Consider the following 20,940-nt stretch of genomic DNA (forward strand, 5'->3'; position numbering starts at 1 on the left):
CAAGGCATTGTCAATCCACTTCAAAATCCTAAGTTGTACACAGCAATTTATTTTCCAACAATCTTTCCACTGAATAAACGTAGCTGCATAAAGCTACATTAAAGTTAAGTTCTTGGATCACTTTGTTATTTTATGAAGTACGAAAAAACAGTTCTTCCCTACAGCCCAAATCCTTGAATTTACTTTTTTTTTTTTTAATTAGTTTAGGTAGTACATCAAGACACCTGCCTTTGGTGGTCTCCTGAACACCTATTTACCTCCAGACATTGTCCGTGTATAGATAGGAAGATCCTTGGCTGCCCGTCTTAAGACTTCTTGCTGGGATTCACCTCTAGGCTCCCTCTCTAGGGATTCCTTGTCTGAATATGACAGATGAAACTGGAATAATTTTAAAAATCAAAGATATGTTAGCAAATTTCAAGTTAAGTAAGTATCTGTAGAGATGTAAAGAGAAATAAATATTCATTACATAAACATGGATTAGCAGCATGTACAAGGTATTACACCAAATAACCCAGTGTTCTTAAGACCACTAACTTGGTTTATGGCAACTGAAGACAAAATCAAAATTATTTCTGATTTGGTATTGATGCAATGCTGAATGCTTCCAGAAGTAGTAAGTGACACTCTTCAAGAGGAGGATCAAAAGCTTACCATTCCCTTGAAAGGTCAGTTGATTGTCTTCTGTAATACTTAATATTAGCTACTGAATATAAGCTAAGGATGTCAGTCCTTAACTGGAAGAAAATATCCTACTAATAATAACAGAAAAAAAAAGCTTTATTTCTCTTCTGGTGTCTGGCATTCTCCCTTTTTTTCTTTGCCACTGGAGAGTTGCTGTTCTCTTCATGCAGGTGTTGGGATGTGTTTTTACTTGAGAGACTGGCTGAGAGAAGGAAGAGATGGGTGTCCTGTATGACAGAATAACCACATCTTAACATCTTCCTGTATAAAAGGATAATTTCTGTCACTGCCCAAAATGGTAATAACAAGCATTGCTCGAGTAAGAGCTGAGAGGGTAAATATTACTGAAAGAGATGCATAGTATACATGAAGTAATCCAAATTTATTGTACTCTGAAGTCCTCTGCAACACAGCAACCTAGTCAGCTTTGTCACTGTAGCTTCTAGAAATGGGCAGATGCCCAAGTCTTTGGTATCTTTATCAGAGAAACACGATGCAAAATCACCTCTGAAAAGAAGTTTGCATTTGGCAGGAGGAGTGGCTGGCTCTAACCTGCATAGCACTTATGTCTACAGAAAGGCTAATATTACAATAATATTAAACTTTTTCCTACATGAAAGTGATGCATGTAGAGGTAAGAAGGCAGACAGAAACATACAGTTAGAAGCCTATTCTCACCTCCATAGAGAAAGCAACACTCTACCTTCCCGACAAAGCTCGCAACCTCCCAGCAGAAGCTGGAGGTTCACTGTTTAGCATGAGTTTCTCAGGTCACCTTTCTTTTTTTTTTCCCCAGCAATACACTCTTGCCAACTCCTGAATTGGTTTATATTGGAATAGAAAGGATTTCTCACTGCAGAAACTTGGTTCAGAATACTTTTTTTTTAATGCTTCCTGCTTGATGTACACAGAGCTATTGCTCCATCATTTTGTATTGGTTCTTAGAGCAGTCCTAAGTTTACAAAACCTTCCTGCCTTGGGAACCATCTTCTCTCCCACCTTCATGCAGTGCTTCTACACACAGGAACAGAAGGCACACACTAAAGTGAAGCCGCTCAAAGTCTCTTAAAGAGAAAATGCAGCCGGAACTTCAGTGCTTTTCATACGTGTAAGAAGTTGAAATAAGCTTAAAAAGAAATATACAGGCTGTGTGGTTCGCACCAGCTTCAGTCTTCATGGAAACAAAACGCAAAAGCTTTATCTGGTTCTCAGTCTTCAAATGAGTATTTGCTACAGTTGATAAGTCAGTTCAGTCAAGCTGATTTTAAAAATATTGCTCTAGTGGATTAGGAAAAAGACATGGAACAAAGATGTCCCTTACTGCCAGCAACATTGTGTAAATTAATAACACAGAAACAACACACATTGCTTTCTATTACCCAACGTCAATACTTTTAATATCCCATTTGAAGTTCTCCTGTAGCACTGTATGATGGCTTTGGAATTCCACTATAATCACTAAGGATTAGTCAGAATGTTTTGGAAGTCTTTTATTGGCATCAACACAGTGATTTGAAAACCCTTCTAATTATCACTGCAGTCACCATATACATGGATATATTTTGCTATGTAATTACTAAATTAAATAGGTTCTTAATTTATTTCGCTGCTCTCCACCCTAAGCTGCAGTAAAGATTAGAGTGTCAAATTCAAGGAAAATGCCAATTATTTTGAATTATCTACTTGTCTCCACAATTACATATCTTACTAGTGACTGAAAAATATCCAGAGAAGAACCTCCGCACAACAGACAGTAGAAATCACAAGCTATTTATTTTGTGTTGGCATGGTAGTTGTAGGAGCTAGAATTATGAGTCCATGCCAAAATAAGTATTGGCATTGTGGGTATTTCAAAATTCAGAGCAGCCATAGCGCAATTCCTCTTGACCTTACAGGTAATATGACATAGCACCTACTGAAGACTGTGGGGTTTCTGTACAAAGACAGGATGGAAGAGACCAAAAAGTTGTTGCGCTGGTTGTACCATGCTGCATGGGGATGATTTTCATCACGGCTATTTACAGTTTTCTCTCTTTTTTTTTTTTTAATGTTAGAAAGAATGTGAAATTAAAATAATAAAAAAAATACTGTACTAAAAGCAATTATCTTGAGGCTACATCATGCTGAATATAGTTTAGTATCTTAATATCCTCCAAGACAACTGGACAGAAGCTGACAGGCAATATAAGTCTTAAACACAGGGAAATAAATCTTTTGCCCACATAAAAGTATTATATTCCCATGCAAAGATTTAAACTGCTAGTTCAACTAACTTATATTTTTCAAGTGGAGAAGTTTTTTTTCTTCTTAATATCATAAATATTATTATCATTTTTTAAATAATTAAAAACCCTTTAAAGCTTAGAGAAGGTGTATTTTTTTTGTCTTCGTCATTACGCTGTTTGCAGTCTGACTTACTCCTACTAAGAAGCTGTAACTACCATCTGTATTCTTCTACACAATGTAAAATTACATGAGATCAGAGTCTACGTTATTCAAATACTAAAAAATCAGGCATTTAACTAGGCCATTTCAGAAACAAAAATTAAGTTGATCTTACTTCTTTTGAAGGATTCATTGGTAGCGTAAAGATTGTTTTCCAATATGACCAGACGAACAGCATGAAAAATATGTGGTAAGCAACCAGGCACACAACTAAAATAAAAAAGGAACAGAATTAATACAAACAGACCAGAGATATTATAGTACTTACAAACAGATGCTGTATGTATCACAGAGTTACTCTAACAGATGTAAATACAGAGGCTCTGCAAAAGCTTTGCAACAAAAATACTGCACTGCAACTTCACATGAGACACATACAGACTGTGGGGAAAGTCATGATACAGGGTACATTTATCACAAACGTCTGAGGGGAATGGTTAATAGCCCATCAGAGCCTCGTAATTATTTAGCAGGCACTCTCCCTTTACGCATTTGTTAAATCCTGTATCTAACTGATGCATCTCTGCTTTTTAGCTTTATAAACTATATAGTGAGACTGTTAGCCATGCAAAAATAACCAAACAAAAAACAAAAGCTCCAACCCCTCCCCAAAGGAAGTATAGCTACCTAAACAATGACTAGAGTGAGGGGAGTCTTTGAGTGGATGTGCACATGATACCTGAGCAGTCACCACAACCAGTTAACTTGTTTTGCTACATTTTTAGGAGGGAGGTCAGTAGGGTGTTTTTAAAAAACTTGCAGGTCCTTCAAATCCAAATGTTCATTCTCTGATTTATATTCTTCACAGACAGGGATTTATTCCTAGACTTTTTAAATAGATGCCAGCCAGCATTTACCATGTTGAGTTGCTTTACTCTAACAGAGAATGTAACATTTACTTTTCCAAAGAGCCTCCCATAGATGGACAGGTGTTTCCATTTAAAAGCTCTCACTGTACTAAGCAATTCACTACAGTAAATAGTAAATGCAAAACTTGTATCTCCTGATTAACTTGCTCTAATGCACAAGAGAGTATTTCCTTGGATTCTTCTGCCTTGGGCAGAGAAGGAGCAAATAAAGGACAGCTATGACAGCAAGAGTGAAAAATATAAATTCTCTGCTGTATCAATGAACTCGGATCATAGGGAGTTCAAGGTTACATGGAAGCTATACAGTCAAATAGTTTTCATACAACTTCTATAAATTCCTAAGAACGTCAAAAAACATCATAAAGGGAAACTTGTCTACTTTCACTACACAATCTGAAATATTGCCCTCATACGGTTAGCCCATGTTTTTATGTATGTAATGTTATTCAGTGCTGCAGAATTTTCCATAACATGTGCATGATGGTGTGTATAAATGCAGAAACACTATCTCAGCACATTCTTGGTTTTTTTGTAATTTTGCCTCAAAAGTTATGCTGAATAAATGTTTCTGGTGTTGAAGTTTGTTTACTCAAAAAAGCAGCAGCACAGTAAATATTTATTCCTACTCACCAGGCAGTTAAAAAATAATACACGAAAGCTAAAAAACTCTGAGGAGCAACACTGTACAAAGCTTTTGGGATGACAGGGGAAAAGAGCCATATGCCCTGTCCATAAACTCAAAAAAAATCTCATCAGCATAAGTGAGTGGTAGAACTGGACTCCACATCAAGCACAATACACTAAATGACCATCTTGTTACTGCACAAGCATCTGTCAGGAACAGTCCACATTTTTATCAAAACATTTCTATGAACTCTAAAAAAAATGATTTACTCAGCCAAAATCAGTATTTTTTTTTTTCAACAGCGGTATATTCATGGCATAAAGTGAGGGCAAGGTAGGGAAAGTTGCATCAGTTCTGTATACGATGTGTTTACTAATCTGCATCTATGTTTCATTGTTGTGAGAATAACAGTAACTGTGATTGATAAGAAAATTCCTTTTTCATACATTAAAAAAAAAAAAAGACTACTGGAGGAAGAAAAAAATTTAGCCTAAAGACATTATCCCATGTTTCCCCTTTAAAGTCTGCGCAGGACTATACTCTTCTTGTGTGCTTTTGCACCTCAGTTCTCCAGCCTGGCCCAGGTCCCAGCTGGTCACTTCTCCCAGGTTATCCACCCATCGGCTTCCCTGCGCCGCAGTGGAGACCCTGGGCTACCCCACTGCTCCACTGCGTCTGTGGGTGTTGAGAGCTCACCGTAAAGACCTCAGTTCCCTTGAGACAGAAAAAGAAGAGCTGTCTGCAGCTCCCTGGGCAGAAATCCTTCTATTTTACACTTTTTCTGAGGAAAAAAAAAAAAAATCCAAACCCAAATGGTGTATCCCTTGCTTGAAGGCAAACCATTAACAAATAGCTAGCATAGCTAGAGTTGCCTGGAAACGTGCAGTAACCTGTAACAGGGCTGAACCTCATTTGCCCAGTTTTGATCCCTGAAAACACTCAGGGCAGAAGTACAGCCAGGGTAAATTTCTCCTGCCTGGCTGAAGCACACCAAAGCTTTGAGCAGCTAAAAATAAGGAAATTTAATGTTCCCCAATGCATTTTGCTGATAATCCCAATGTGCTTTGTGAGCAATGCCTAACACCACACTCGTCTCTACCCAACACACTATGGAGCAGCAAGAAACTGGAATTATTTAAAAGTCTGCAGGTGCTGAAGTTTGCAGATACACAGTGCTGAAGTTTGCAGATACACTTATGCACTCACATAGAGGGAGAGATCACTGAACTGAAAAAAAGTTTTTCAAGTAAGTCTTTCTTAATTGGCAAAAAGTTTTTCTAAGACAGGGACTCACCAATTAGTAAAACCTGCTGGAACTACACGAACAGAAAGAGCACACAGTTTGTCTCCTAGCCCCAGCCCCTTCCTCCAAAAGCTCCGCAGCCCCACACTTCACACTTCCACGTTGTGCTGTAATATTAAAATAGCATCTGGAAAAAGCAATCTAAACGTGCTACAGCCTCAGGGCAGGAACTCTAATGACAGCTAATTAGGAAATTTTATTATCTTCTGAAAAGGTTAGGTATCTGAAGGATTCTGTTTCTTCACAGACAGTGGTTAAACAGAAGCCGCAGAAAAAATTCACCTCCCATTTAAGTATGTTGCACTCTGCACAAACAACTTGCTCATCTTTAGAAGTCCTGGTTTCACAAGAGCTTTTCTTCTTATGAATAAAAAATTTTAAAAACATAGTATAAAGATTATTTTAGCTGACACTTCAGAAAGCCAGTAAGAAAAAGTTCTAATTTTCCTCATCTCTATTTGGAAGCAATTTTCAGGAACAGTAGGATAATAAAAGAAGCTGAGGAATGCAAAAATACACTTATTTGAAACAGGCTAGATCTGTATCTCAGTTCTACTAGTAAACTACTATACTACCCTGATATATGAATTCTACTTATAAACAGCTAACCAAAATCTTACCTTTTTCTCCAATATTTGTCATTGTCACTGAAAAATGAGAAAAAGAAAAGAGTAAAAATGGTGTTTAAATAGCTAATGATGTAATTGAATATGTTCAACTTTTGTTTTTCACCAAAGAAGGAAAAGTAATCATCAAACAACACAAGCTTAAGGCCACACACTATCAAGCTTTTATGCTGTGTTCATTCATCACAAGAACAGGTAGAAAATGCTAATTGCTTACAAGGTTTTTTTGGCTCCCATTCCCAGGCTCAGTTCCTGAGAATTAGCACCTCCATCTACATGAAGTAGCCCAAGTTTAACCCAAGAAAAGCCACCTCTGAAGAACAGCAATTTATTTAACCGTGGTTGTACAGGTTTTACTGTTTATATATGTTCTGTTCTTGAGGCGGAGGTGTCAGACTCCAGAACCAGTTTTGCCAGCAATACTTGAGTGATATCTTAGATCTCCAAGGCATAAAAATTGAAAGGAGACAGAAGTTGCATTTCCTTTAACAAATTGCCTGCAGATGACAGGATCTGGGGATAGTGAGTGAGTGAGAAAGGCGCAAGTATGTCAGGCATGGAATGGAGTACACAGGCACCATGTATCAGTCACTGCATTTATGAAAGAGAATAAATATTTTTCTTACATCTATATTCCACTGTCAGTCACATTATTTAAAAAAAAAACACCCCACAATCGATATCTCTGAGAGATCAGAAACTTCCAAGTGATCAAAATCTCATGGTGCTCTTCCTTTTCAACTCCTGCTGAAAGGCCAAGCAGCCATGCCCTCCTATTTTGATGTATTACACTTAGGCTTGCTGATAGAGTGACAGGCACTATTTAAGTATATCTTCTGCAATGCAAGGATGTACCATGGGACGGGTGCTGCCCAACACCTTAACTAATGCTCTGGAAGAGTGAACAGTCATCAGGTTTACAGACGGCACCACCCTGGGGACACCAGCCAGTATGCTCATGCCATCCAGAGGGACCCAGAGAGACTGGAGGAAGGGGCCAGCAGGACCCTTATGAAATTCAGCAAGGACAAAGGGGAAGTCCTGCACCTCCCTTGCAACCATACAGCCTGGGGCTGGAGCAGCTCCATGGGAGAGGCCGTCGGGGTGCTGGCGGGCAGCAAGCTGAACGTGAGCCAGCAGCACCAGAGCAGCAGAGGAGGCCACCAGCTTCCTGGGCTGCGTTAGCAGGGGCACAGCCAGTTGGGCAAGGGAAGGGATTATCCCCCTCTATGCAGCACTCATTAGACCACATCCGGAACACTGCCCCCAGCTTTGAGCCCCCCAGTACAATGAAGACATAAGTCCAGCCAAGCTGGCAGGGACCGGACCACTCATCCTCTGAGCAGAGGCTGCACGGCCAGGGCTTGTTCAGCCTGGAGAACACGCGGCTTTAGGAGAGCCTAACAGAACCTCCACGGAGGCATCAAGGAGGCGGAGCCAGGCTCTTCATAATGGTGCAGGGTGGGAGGACAGGAGCCAGTAGGTATGAGTAGAAATGAGAGGATCAGATTTGATACCAAGAAAAACTTTTCCACCATGAGAACAGTCCACCAGTGGAGCAAGTTGCCCAGATATGTTGTACAGTCTCCATCTCTCGAGGTTTTAAAGACTAAACTGGATAAAACCAGTTTTTAAGTAAATTTTAAATAAACAATCATCCACAAGAAAAAAAAAAAAAAGACATCTTTAGAGTTGATGTGTAATGTAAAAGTACTGGAGCTCTCAGATTAGGACAAACAAGCCACTACTCAAATTCTGATTTTCTTTCTCCAGCTGGTATCGTCAGCAATGTGTGCAGAAATTTTGCCAGTCTCCTTGGCATAACTACTCTCTGCTAATTAAAAAGCCATAGCCATACATACATTGCAGAATCACCAGTTTCAAACTAAAATCTACTTAACCAACCTTTCACAAAGATTTGTGGTATTTTTCTCCCCTAACACAGGAATGGCATAGAACATTGCAGTGAAAGCAGTTGTCATCTTCTTTACCTCCTTAACATTGGATAATATGTATTAATTAATGTGTCTGAGACTTTTAATTTTTCCATATGTCTGTAAGTAAAGGACCAATACAACTAATAAATCCAAATTTAGTAATTTTTACCTGGCTGCAAAAAAAAAAAAAAAAAAAAAAAAAAGAAGCCCTTACAAATAAAACTCTCTCTTAAATTTCTCTTAAAAATTAAACTTTCTCTATTTGTAGAATGACCACGATGCAAAGACTTTGCTTAGGGTAACCACAAAATGCTTATAATTCTAAAATCACACCATTTAAGTGAATGGAAAATAGTTTTCTGACACCAGAAAAACCCTATAATTTTGGATTTGATAAAAAACATTTGCTATTTCCCTCACCTTCTGAACAGCACATGTGATATATTTATTTAAATCAAATTTTATATTTTTCAGTAGATTCAGCAATATAGCTTTGCTCTATTATTCAATAGTATTTGATCATACAGTCTTCTGTGAATCATTTATATCAGTCTTTCTGGTGGTTTCCTCATTTCTCTTCCAAGGGGTTATATTCACTGCTGGTAGTGCACAGAAAAGTAGGTCAGACTGTGCATCCTGTCATTAACACATATCAGCTTAACTGCTGCAAATTCACTTAACTGGTGGTCAAATAGCACACAAATAATAAGGGTAAAAAGCATTTATGTCTACAATAACTAAAATAAACACCAAGGACACACCAATCCTAACTGCTAAGCAATTTCTACAATCTGGGAGAAAATAGGGTAAAACCCTTTGAGAGAGGAATGCAATGGTACTCCTGTATATTCAGAGACGGAGATAATGATAAAACCATGACCTGCCTTCAAGAAGTCATTAAAAAGTTACAGCTGTGTTCGCCTGAGATACTGCAGGGGCCAATTTCATTAAGAAGCAGCTTTCCACCGCTGAAGCATCAGGATGCCATTTACAGTTCAGTACCAACAGACTAGGGCATAATTAGAGCCTCTCTGTTTCATTACGCAGCTTGCAGATGGTGCTCATCAGAGTAAGGGATCAGGCTGGGACACAGGCAGGACTTCAGCCAATGTAGATGCCAATTTCTAGAGCCAGAAACATCCTTCCCTGCTTGCCCTGAGCCACAGGCAGCCAGAAACAGGAACAGCACATTCGGTAGTCAAGGCTGCTAACAGCCTGTGCTTGCAAAAAAACAACAGTGACTGAGGACAGAAAGTTGTGTTCAGCAAAAAGTCCAGGATGGAGATGGAAAGGACACCCAGAGAGGCCTGGGGAATTCATCCCACTGTTACTGGTAGTCTTCCTCACTGGGAGAAAGCCGTGCAGTGTTAGGAACGATGCCTTGGCAAGCAAAGAGGCACCACAGTTATCTCAAAACTGTCTGCTACAACCCCATCACCAAATTTTAGTTTGCTAAGAAGAGAAGCCACATTGCTAGGCACCTTGCACTAGGTCAGACCTTAATTCAGTGATAGAAATGGATATCCCATTGCTTCAACTATGGCTCATTTTCTCTAGAAATCCTTATTCTCACTCACTCATGGAAAAATTAAGTAGGCATCTGTCTCCACATAGCTAGAGACATGGCAAGACACATTGCTACCACAAAACTAAAAATATTTTTGAAGATTAAATTAATGTTAAAAACTAGCATTGGTTTTCTAACATTAAATTTTGCTTGACTTCTAAACCCCAAATAAAAGTTCCTGAACAGTAAATGTAATGGTTAGATTAAAAAAAAAATACTGGAGAAAGCAATTGATTTTTTAAAGCTTTAATGGAAGTGGATATAAAAAAATCTTGCTTCCATATTTTATATAAATTTTTAAAATAAGCTGTGTGGTGCGGTTGACATGCTGAAGGGAATGGATGCCATTCAGGGCGACCTTGACAGGCTGGAGAGGTGGGCCCATGAGAATCTCATGAAGTTCAACCAGGCCAACTGCAAGGTCCTGCACATGGGTCGGGGCAATCCCAAGCACAAATACAGGCTGTGTGGAGAATGGATCGAGACCCCTGAGGAGAAGGACTTGGGAGTGCTGGTGGAGAAGAAGCTCAACATGAGCCAGCAATGTGTGCTCACAGCCCAAAAAGCCAACTGCATCCTGGGCTGCATTAAAAGAAGCGTGGCCAGCAGGCTGAGGAAGGTGATTCTGCCCCCTCTACTCAGCTTTCGTGAAACCCCACCTGGAGCACTGCATCCAGCTCTGGAGCCCCAACATAAGGACATGGAGAGAGTCCAGAGGAGGGCCACGAAAATGATGAGAGGGCTGGAGCACCTCTCCTATGAGGACAGGCTGAGAGAGTTGGGGCTGTTCAGCCTGGAGAAGAGAAGGCTCCAGGGAGACCTTATAGTGGCTTTCCAGTACCTAAAGGGGGCTTATAAGAAAGGTGGGGAGAAACACTTTAGCAGGGCCTGTTGTGATAGAATGAGGGGTAATGGTTTTAAAATAAGAGGAAGCAGATTCAGACTGGACATAAGGAAAACATTTTTCACCATGAGGGTAGGGTGAACACTGGCATAGGTTGCCCAGAGAGATGGTAGATGCTCCATCCCTGGAAACATTCAAGGCCAGGTTGGATGGGCCTCTGAGCAACCTGATCTGGTTGGAGATGTCCCTGCTCCTTGCATGGGAGTTGGACTAGATGGCCTTTAAAGGTCCCTTCCAACCCAAACTATTCTATGATTCTATGATTCAGAGACTCTGCAGCTACATCTATAAACAGCTGTTTCTCTCAAACTTTTATACAGTTTACCGTTGTGTATCTGATTCACAAAACTTTAGTATTTTATCTTTATAGCATATTTGAAGCTGTAAAATTATAGATGCAGTTTAACTCAGCTCTGTCTACACATAAAAGTGTTTTATAGTAGTGACAAGTGTTCTATCCTTGTCTGTAACAGTCCTTTAGAAAAAAAAATGCAAAAAATCAGTGCCTGCAATAAAAACTACCTCTTTGCTAGACAGAGCAGTGATTTGCATTGATTCAGAGTGACAAGGTAGAGACTTTGCCACCACTGTTTCTTTTGAGGTCTAAAGTAACAGGAATATTTCTAGGAGATTTAAGGTTGGCGTAAGGAGTCATCAATAGCCCATACATTTGGATTTGACAGTATTTGTGAATGTTTTGGTAAATTCATTTTAACCCTGTGCCCATCAAACTGCATCACTGCCCACCAAGCTGCTATTTGGCACCTTTTCAGGTAAGGTCCAAACCCACTGCTTTTGAACTGAGTATCACTAATCTTTCTTCTTTACAAACATCCCATTTACTTTCCAAGTCACAGGGACTAACTGAAGAGTGAAGACTACTTCTAGAGAAGCTGCATGACCAGATCCTTTTTAGCAAACAGAGTACACCTTGACAAGAACACCTATTCATGTTGTTATGTATCAAGAAGTGTTAAATCTTTAACTGAAAACACACTCTTATCTAATAGTTATAGCTTCACCATAGACCTTATGTTTTCAACTTAAAGGCATGCTTTAAATCACACTAGGCACTACATGGAGAGATAACCCGTCATACTTAACACAGACTTCAATTCAATTTCAGAAGTAGAGAACGGCAGTTTCCTCTGAAAGTCTGAGAAGGAAATCAAATGAAACCTGAGAAACGCACAGGAGTACTGCTGGCTAAAATTCAGAAGCCAAATTCAGAATTCGACTTCAGCTGCCAGTTTTGAAACTTTTCTGAAAGTAACCAGAGATCTCAGAAGAGGAAAAAAATGTAGCGTTTGCAAAATACAGTATAAAAATACAAATTTCCTTTGCCAAAGTTCCTTTGCTACCTTAGCAGCCAATGTACAGACAGGGTATTTAAATGGTATTTGACAACAGCCAACTGCAATGTTACAGTGTGCTTGTATTTCTACAGCCAAATGAAAGCTGTAGATGATTACAAGACATAAGCAGCAAGTACCATAAATCCTTTGATTCGTTTGGAGAACATACTGAGCAAAGAGTTCAAACCCAACTGACCAAATCTTGGGGCTCACTTTTTTTTTTCCTGCCCTCTTTTTTTTTTCTCCTCTATCAGCTTCTATCTGCACATTTTCTGCTGCTTCTGATCCCCTGATGACACCGTGCCGTGCCTACAGGGCACGCATTAACTCCGCCTCTAAACTGTGATGAATTAAGCAGCTTTAATCCTGCTATAATTCCATTTCACTGATGTTACACAGTCGAAAATCTCAATTCAGCACTAATCAATCTGATCCTCCAGCAAAAATCTTTCATGATCATTAACATCTTTAGCAGCTCAATGTCATTCCACGTTTTTCTGTTCCATACTGAAGGTAACTATGGACAGATCCAGTCAGATATTCTACTCCAAAAACAAAGACATGGCTTGTGAGCTCTCCTGACTGTACTGTGAACGTCTTGGTGTCCTCCTCTTCAACTGTGCTTATTCTATTCCTAATCAGGCAAATCACTCACCAGGTGGCAATATTTCCTCCCTTTCCCTTCACTGAAGTAGTCAGGAAATGCTTATTGCTCGTTTCTATGTTCCACAGGAAATCTATTTTCCTTCTTCAAAGTTACAAAGTCAAGCTGCATTTTTGGACAACATTGCCTGAGCAAGAGCACCATCCTTAGACTTAAGATCAGTAACATGTAAAAATGGATCAAATCTAAATGGATACAACCAATTTCTATTTATCAGCACAGTTGATACTTTCACTACAAACATTTGTCACAGCACTGTCAAATTTTTACATTTTCATTCTTATATGCAACTCCACACCACAAACTGGTGGGAAAACAAAACCGAACAAAAACCCAGGAATGATCTCAACATCAGAGTTTGTCAAGAACATTTCTGACAAACAACTGCCAGAAACTGCAAACAACTACTGGTTCTGCCTTACCCAAAGCATGCAGCGGATAATTACTCTAAGTCCCTTATAGTTCTACTAACCCAAGTTACAAGTACATCTAAGAAGGAAGACATAAGAATAATTATTTTTTTGCCTATAGTTTACTGAATCCAGTATATATTTTCTGAGTACAGACACACGGATGCAGCAGGTGGGGGAAAGAATTCTGTCTGCACTTCATGTTACTGTTGTTCCACATATCCTAGGTTTAAATTTCAGTAGCTTCAGCTATCAAAGCTCAAAATACTCACTGTACATTGCCTGTATTTCTTCATCTTTTTTTTAGAGGAAGAACAATAAATCTGCAACCCTCAGGTTTTCATAAACACACCCATTTTTTTTTAAGGGAAGGAATACTCAAAGGCTCATTAATTTTAAACACAAAAGAAGTTATTTGGGGGGAAAAAGACAACTACTACTGTCAGACAAGGGTTCTAAGATCACAATACTGTCAAAATCAAGACAATGGAACAGGATTAGAGAGAAGCAGTTTTTAGTCAGGTGTTCTAAAACCAATTCACTTACACATTTAATCCCAGTACTCTGTAACCAGCAGGAAGATCACTGTTGCCAGTGTTCATTACCCTTCTCCTTTTCCTTAAAGGTTAAAGCAGCACAAGCACTTAGTTGAATCCACTAATAAAAGAGACAGAACTGCAGACATGATAATATGTGTTGGGTTTGTGTGACCAGGTTTTGGCAGCAAGGTGGCTACAGGCATGGCTTCTGTGAGAAGCTGCTAGAAGCTTCTCCCATGTCCGACAGAGCCAGTGCCAGCCGGCTCCAAGATGGATCCGCTGCTGGCCAAGGCTGAGCCAAACAGCGACAGTGGTAGCACCACTAAGATAACATAGTTAAGAAGGGGGAAAAGTTGGCAGTGCAACAGCAACTGCAAATGGAGAGAAACAACCCTGCAGACACCAAGATCAGTGAAGAAGGAGGGGCAGGAGATGCTCCGGGTGCCGCAGCAGAGATTCCCCTGCAGCCCACGGTGAAGCTGGTTGTCCCCCTGCAGCCTATGGAGGCCCACAGAGGAGCAGAGATCCACCTGCAGCCTGTGGAGGATCCCATGCCAGGGCAGGCTGATGCCTGACGGAGGCTGTAGGCCCATGGAGAGAGAAGCCTGCACTGGAGCAGGTTTGCTGGCAGGGCTTGTGACCCCTCACACTGGAGCAGTTTGTGGGACAACAAGTTTGCCAATGACACTAAGCTGTGTGGTGTGGTCAACACACCTGAGGGACGGGATGCCATCCAGAGGGACCTGGACAAGCTCAAGAAATGGGCCCATGTGAACCTCATGAGGTTCAAATAAGATCAAGTGCAAGGTCTTGCACATGGGTTGGGGCAACTGCCAGTATCAGTACAGGCTGGGGGATAAAGGGATTGAGAGTAGCCCTGCCGAGAAGGGCTTGGGGGTACCAGTGGATAAAAAGCTGGACATGAGCCAACAACGTGCGCTTACAGCCCAGAAGGCCAACTGTATCCTGGGCTTCATCAAAAGAAGTGTGGCCAGCAGGTCGAGGGAGGTGATTCTCCCCCTCTACTCCACTCTTGTGAGACCCCACCTGGAGTACTGCATCCAGCTCTGGAGCCCCCAAAAGGGGGAGGACCTGGACGTGGACCTGTTGGAGCGGGTCCAGAGGAGGGCCATGAAAATGATCAGAGGGCTGCAGCACCTCTCCTCTGAAGAAAGGCTGATAGTTGGGTCTGTTCTGCCTGGAGAAGAGAAGGCACTGGGGAGACCTTATAGCAGCTTTATAGGCCTAAAGGGGACCTATAAGAAAGCGGAGTGTTTTAGCAGGGCCTGTAGTGACAGGACAAGAGGTAACAGTTTTAAACTAAAAGAGGGCAGATTTAGACTAGCTGGAAAGAATAAATTTTTCAGGATGAGGGTGGTAGAACACTGGAACAGGTTGCCCAGAGAGGTGGTTGATGCCCCATCCCTGGAAGCATTCGAGGCCAGGTTGAACAGGGCTCTGAGCAACCTGATCTAGTTGGGCATGTCCCTGCTGCTTGCAGGGGGGTTGGACTAGATGACCTTTAAAGATTCCTTCCAACCAAAACCATTCTATGATTCTATGAGTGCACTCTGTAGAAGGGGACCATGCTGGAGCGGTTTGTGAAGAACTGCAGTCCGTGGGAAGGACTCATGCTGGAGAAGTTCATGGAGGACTGTCTCCCATGGGAGGGACCCCACGCTGGAGCAGGGGAAGAATGTGAAAAGTCCTCCCCTTGATGAGGAAGGAGCAGCAGAGACAAGATGCCCGTGATGGTAATTGGCAAGTGATCTCTCCCTGTCCTTATCTCAATCCACGAGCCTTTTGTTATATTTTCTCTCCCCTGTTCAGCTGAGGAGGGCAGTGACAGAGTGGCTTTGGTGGGCACCAGGCATCCAGCCAGGGTCAACCTACCACATAATGCTACAGTTAAAAGTTGTGGATTCCTTTTTCTGTTTCTAAAATGCTACTCAATACTGTAACTACTCAGCTTTAGGGATGAAAAGGATCACCTTAGTAGACTTTTTTCTTTTTTTTAAAAAAAATATAATGTCCCTCCTACAAAACTCAGTTGAAATTGCAAAAAAAACCAACATTCAAAATACTACATTTGAAACACTTTCTCATTACTAAAAGCTCAAAGAAACAACTTACAACTGTGTTAAGTCTTACTGCACAGTGGTTAACACTGTTCCCTGTACATTGTCGTTAGCATCAATGACAGTAAGCTGCAGTAAAATAAGCAATTATATACATCCTCTTGAGCAGTCAGTGCTGCAGGAATAAAAGATGCACTGAGTAGACAGGCTCGCTTCAAAGCGCTGAAATGCTTACAGTCTATTCCTGCCGTTGGCTTTCGTTCTCAGAGTTGTTAGCTATTCCTTCTGTTGTTTACACTAAATATTCATTAGTAAGACAAGACATAAGTTTATTTTATCTTAATATGCCAAAAAGGAGGGAAAGCGTCCAGATATAGCTAAAACATGGAAATAGCAGAAGTCGCGGACAACTGTTGTGTTAAACTCAAAAACTGGTGAGCCAGGCAGAATAGGGAAGGAGGGGTGGTGGTGGGGAAAACAAAAAAAATACCACCTTTGTCCATAGAAAAGAATTCAGTAAAAGATGTTTTAGCAGAGCCCCAGGATTGCCTCTGCCTCCCCTCAGAGGCCTTTTGCTTTGAGTGGTTCTCAAGGAATTACAGTACCATAGTTTACAGTTTGAAGCATGTTTCAAGCATGCCATTTCCTTAAGAGGAACTCGCTTTCAGGTAAGCTAAAACCCAATCTTCCTCTGTTATACAGAAGGAAAATACAGTAGATCACTCAAACAGTAGTGCCTCAGTCAAGCCTACGGTACTGTGTAAGCATCATGGGGCTGCGTACACTAGGGCAGATGTTAACCATAGGGTCACTCTCCCCTGAAACATCCTTGCCCTCCTCCTGTCAGCTTACAGCTCCCCTTTCCACTCAGTCAACTTCTCCCACAGCCTTCCAGACAATTTCCTTCCTTGCGCTGTAGGTAGACACTTCAGTCCTCCTCTTGTGAGGGCACAGCAACTGAAATCCCAACTTCTAGTTGAAGAGCAGCATTAAAAACTAACAGATTTGAACATTATTAGTGAAAATAAGATGTGAAAAGCCCACCTCTAATATAGAAATCACCCCAAGTCTTGATACCTCCCTCCAAAACAGAGGTGCTAGGCCAGGCAATCATTTTTTTGCTTAATGTCTCAACTGCTCAGCCAAGCATCTGTAGAAGAAAAATTTTATCACAGTCTTCTGTTAAAAAAAAAAAAAAAAAAAGAAGAAGTCCCAAATTGAGTACCAGACTTCTGAGATTTTCAACACGAACACCTGAAGTCTGGCAAAGTTATATAGGCATATAAATGCACTCAGTCTGAGTTGGATTTTTTCCCCTCACCACTGCTCCTTAAACAGATGCTAAATGTCCAACAGTCACTGTGAGCCTCACCTACAGTAGAGGGGAAAAGGGAGACAACAGTTAATTTGCATTCCTTTGTGCCATTATTATAATACTGTTAATGCAACATCAGTATGCCATGCCTTAGCCTCTAAAATTCAAAGATTAAGTTGTTTTCTACAAGATATACTGCAACAGAAACTGAAATTAATTCAAAGGAGCCTAGTGCGCTGGTCATTTAATAAATCCTTCCGGCTCGACTACTCAAATTCACACAAATACTCAGATCACACCCAGTCTCCAGGATGTAATTAATTATTTGCCTGACGCTAAGGAAGAGCCCAGGCGCGCGGTCAGGACGACTTCCGAATGATTTGCAGACTGCCGACGCCAAAGGCCAACCAAGAAGTTGTGACGGGCAGGCATTTTCTAGATGACTGAAGAGCAACATGGGGACACTCGGGGATTTTCTGTTACCTGCTCCCACTTCCACGCTAGCTGCCAGAATATCCTGGATTTTTAATACATATATACACACATGTATATATATGTGCTGTCACGCAGTGGGAGGAAAACAAAGGGATCGCTAACTTTGCTCATGCCATCTGCAACAGAGAGTCTCCAGGTCCCCACGTTCAGGGCTGGGGGATGCCGGGCAGGAATACTCACGCCTGTGGAAAGCCCCGTGGCCACCGGCTCCCTCCACGCGTGGAAGAAGTGGAAACGACGCGCGACCAGGTCGCGGGGCGGGGGCTGGGACGGACAAGGCAGCGCGGAGGCCCAGCGCGACCCCAACGGTCTGAGAGGGACGGGGCTGCGCCGGGGTCGCTTCGGCAGCCTCCAGCCCGCCCACCCCAGCCCCTCGCCGGCAGCGTACGGCGGCGCAGCCCCGGCCCCGGCCCCGGCCCCGGCCCGTCGGCGCGGTGGCGACAAACAAGAGAGAACACTGCCCCCCCGCCCGCTCCGCCGGCCCCCTCCCGCCAGGCGCGGGCGGCGGGAGCCCAACTGCCCTGCCCTGCCCTGCAAGGGACAAGGGCGGCGGCGGCGGCGCCCATCCCCATCCCGCCGGAGCCCGCCGGCGCCCCCCGCCCGCCGCGGCGGCACTCACGCAGGCAGAGCTGGGTGACATAGGCGTAGTAGGACCAGCAGAGGATGCTGGAGATGAAGAGCACCGGCACCCAGTAGAGCAGCCGCTGGCAGCGCCGTCGCACACCACCCCAAGCGCCCGCCGCCCCGGCTGGTGGTAGCGGCGGCGGCGGTGCCGCCATCTTCCCGCACCGCATCCCGGCCGCTCGCTCCGGGGGCCCGGGCCCCGGCCGCGCACCCCGCCGGAGCCCGCCCCGGTTCCTCCCCCCCGCGCTGACAGGGCTCTCCGGCAAGGCCGCCCCTCCCACCGCCCAGCCCGCCCGCCGCTCCCCTCGGCCCTGACAGGGCAGGGCAGGGACGCTGCAGCCTGCACTGGGGGTCCGGCACCCCGAGCCCGGCAGGGTGGATGCTGTTCCGGCAGCCTCCCGTGGGCGATGGCGGGAAGCGCTGCCTGGCAGCGGTGGGGCAGGGCCCTGGGGCGGTTGAGCTCCTTACGTGCCTCGGGCACCCGGCACGTGCAGGGGCCTTGGGTTGTTATCCCTCCTTGGAAAGACTTCGAAACACGGGGTCAAGAAAAGCGCTGCTTTGTTTGCCAACGATGTTTAGGAATCGACACCTAAGGAGCAGCGCATGTTGCAGGCTGCCACGTCCCTGCCAGCCAAGGGGCTGTGGGTAGGCCGTGGCGGCCAGCCCTGCTCGTGGCGGGTGTTCGGCCAAGGGAAGGTGGCGTGGCGTTTTGCTGACTCACTCTTTCCCAAAAAGGCTTTTACGTTACCCCCATTGTAACAGAACGCTTGCGAAATGTTGTAGTAAACCCAGACCGCGCTGCGGGATGTGCTCCCAAATTGCCGCTGATATGATCGTTCCAGAATTAGAAATGCTGGGCACGGCCCGTAGTATTTCTGCAGTCTGCTGGAGTCTCCCAGAGCATCGGCAGCGCGGTGGGTGGGAAAGAGCTGGTGGAATAAAATGTGTTTAGACTTGAAAAAAAGGTTCGTATAATGTTTCATGCAGGAGACGACACATGAAGCTAAGTAACTACAACCTGGAAGGCATGCAACTGCAATTGATTCAAAAGCAGGCTGCGAGAGAGGAAAAAAAATAGAGAAAATATGACAAAAACAATAGTAGGTGCGCTGCCAGGTTCCAGAGCATGAAACGGAGTTGCTAGCACGTTTATTGAAAAGACAGAAAAAGAAGGTGACCATATGGCAGCAGTGTTTTTCTGTAAATGCAAAATCATGCGCCCCTCATTATTGTAAGGCTGGGCTGAGGGGTTTCAGTTAGCCACGGTGAACCGGGTGAATGAGCAACACAGAATGATGTATCCCATGGCAGTAAATTATCTTTGCCTCTTCAAGAAAAAGACTCGTATATCATGGTGAATGGCTCAGTGATGCCATCTCTGCAATATATAGTTATTATAGAAGAGAATGAACAAGATATGACACCAGTGAAAGACTGGAATATAATAACTTAAGAAAAGAGTCTGCATATTGGGGACTTATGTATTCCCCATTAAGTGTTAAAATTTTGTATTAAAAGGGCAGAGACATAGTGAATAGTACTGAAAAACTAGATTTTATATTCCTGCATACTGTATTTCACAAAACAAGAAGGGACCAAAACCAACATGACATAGACAATAAAACCACTTTATTTTACCTGTAATTAATTATGCAAGTCATCAATGAGGCCAACATTTTAATAGGACATTTAAAGGGTTTGACTTTAGTATGTTTAATGAAAACATCCATCGTTATTCAAAACAGATTTTAAAAAGAACAAAATTACCATCACTTGCAGGCATGCCCCATGCTTTACTGGGAAAAGTTAAAAAGAAATGAAGGCAATTTAGTTCATTTGATGGCTTTTTGCACTTCTTTGGAAGTACCTGACGGTGACCTCTCTCAGGTACAAAGGATGGCGGATCTCCTGAGATGTGTACTTCCAGGGACGCGTGGCTGTACCATGAGAAGTCAGCAGCTGGGAACTGTATGCATAAGAGTGAATTAGTTTTTGCATCATACCTGAGGGCTATGAAAGCCTTTCTCCTATAAACCATTTTAAAATGCTGTTTGTGATACAGGGCTTATTAACAATACCACATGACGGGGAACATGGTAAACAGTAGAGAAGACCTTTTTAACGTAGTAATTAATTCTTTGAAATAATAGTTATTATAGAAGATTATGTATATAGAGAGGTGGCAGTTTGCCACAGAAGTGGGAATAAAAAGATGATGTGTCACAAAGACCTCAAATGATATCATACAATTTCTGGTCAGAGGCTTTTTCTTACCCCTTCATGGAAACGGGCTCTGTAGTCCAGCTTTCTAACTTTTCCATGGCCATGACTACCCTCTTCTCACTGCTCAGATTACACAATAATTGTAATTTTCTTATTCAGTGTGCTAATAATTATATTAATAATAATTACTATAGCATACTGTTTACCAGAGCTCCAAAATCATGGTCATTCTGGTTCAAAGTTAGCCCATTTAGTGAAATAAACAGGCAAACCTCAC

General features: G+C 42.6%; 1 protein-coding gene across 1 annotated transcript in view; it reads right to left on the minus strand.

Moving 5' to 3' along the window:
* ZDHHC2 (zDHHC palmitoyltransferase 2) overlaps positions 1-18,627 on the minus strand; it is a 37,510-nt gene extending 18,883 nt beyond the window's left edge. The window contains exons 1-4 of the mRNA XM_086747368.1: positions 18,436-18,627; positions 6,547-6,573; positions 3,245-3,339; positions 258-378 (exon numbers count right to left, since the gene is read on the minus strand). Of these exons, the coding sequence (XP_086603494.1) occupies positions 258-378; positions 3,245-3,339; positions 6,547-6,573; positions 18,436-18,610 (418 nt within the window). The 5' untranslated portion in view covers positions 18,611-18,627. The remainder of the gene's footprint in view (positions 1-257; positions 379-3,244; positions 3,340-6,546; positions 6,574-18,435) is intronic.
* Positions 18,628-20,940: the final 2,313 nt, after the last annotated feature.

The sequence above is a fragment of the Chlamydotis macqueenii genome, chromosome 4 (assembly GCF_036417535.1).
Source record: "Chlamydotis macqueenii isolate bChlMac1 chromosome 4, bChlMac1.mat, whole genome shotgun sequence".
Lineage (NCBI taxonomy): Eukaryota > Metazoa > Chordata > Aves > Otidiformes > Otididae > Chlamydotis > Chlamydotis macqueenii.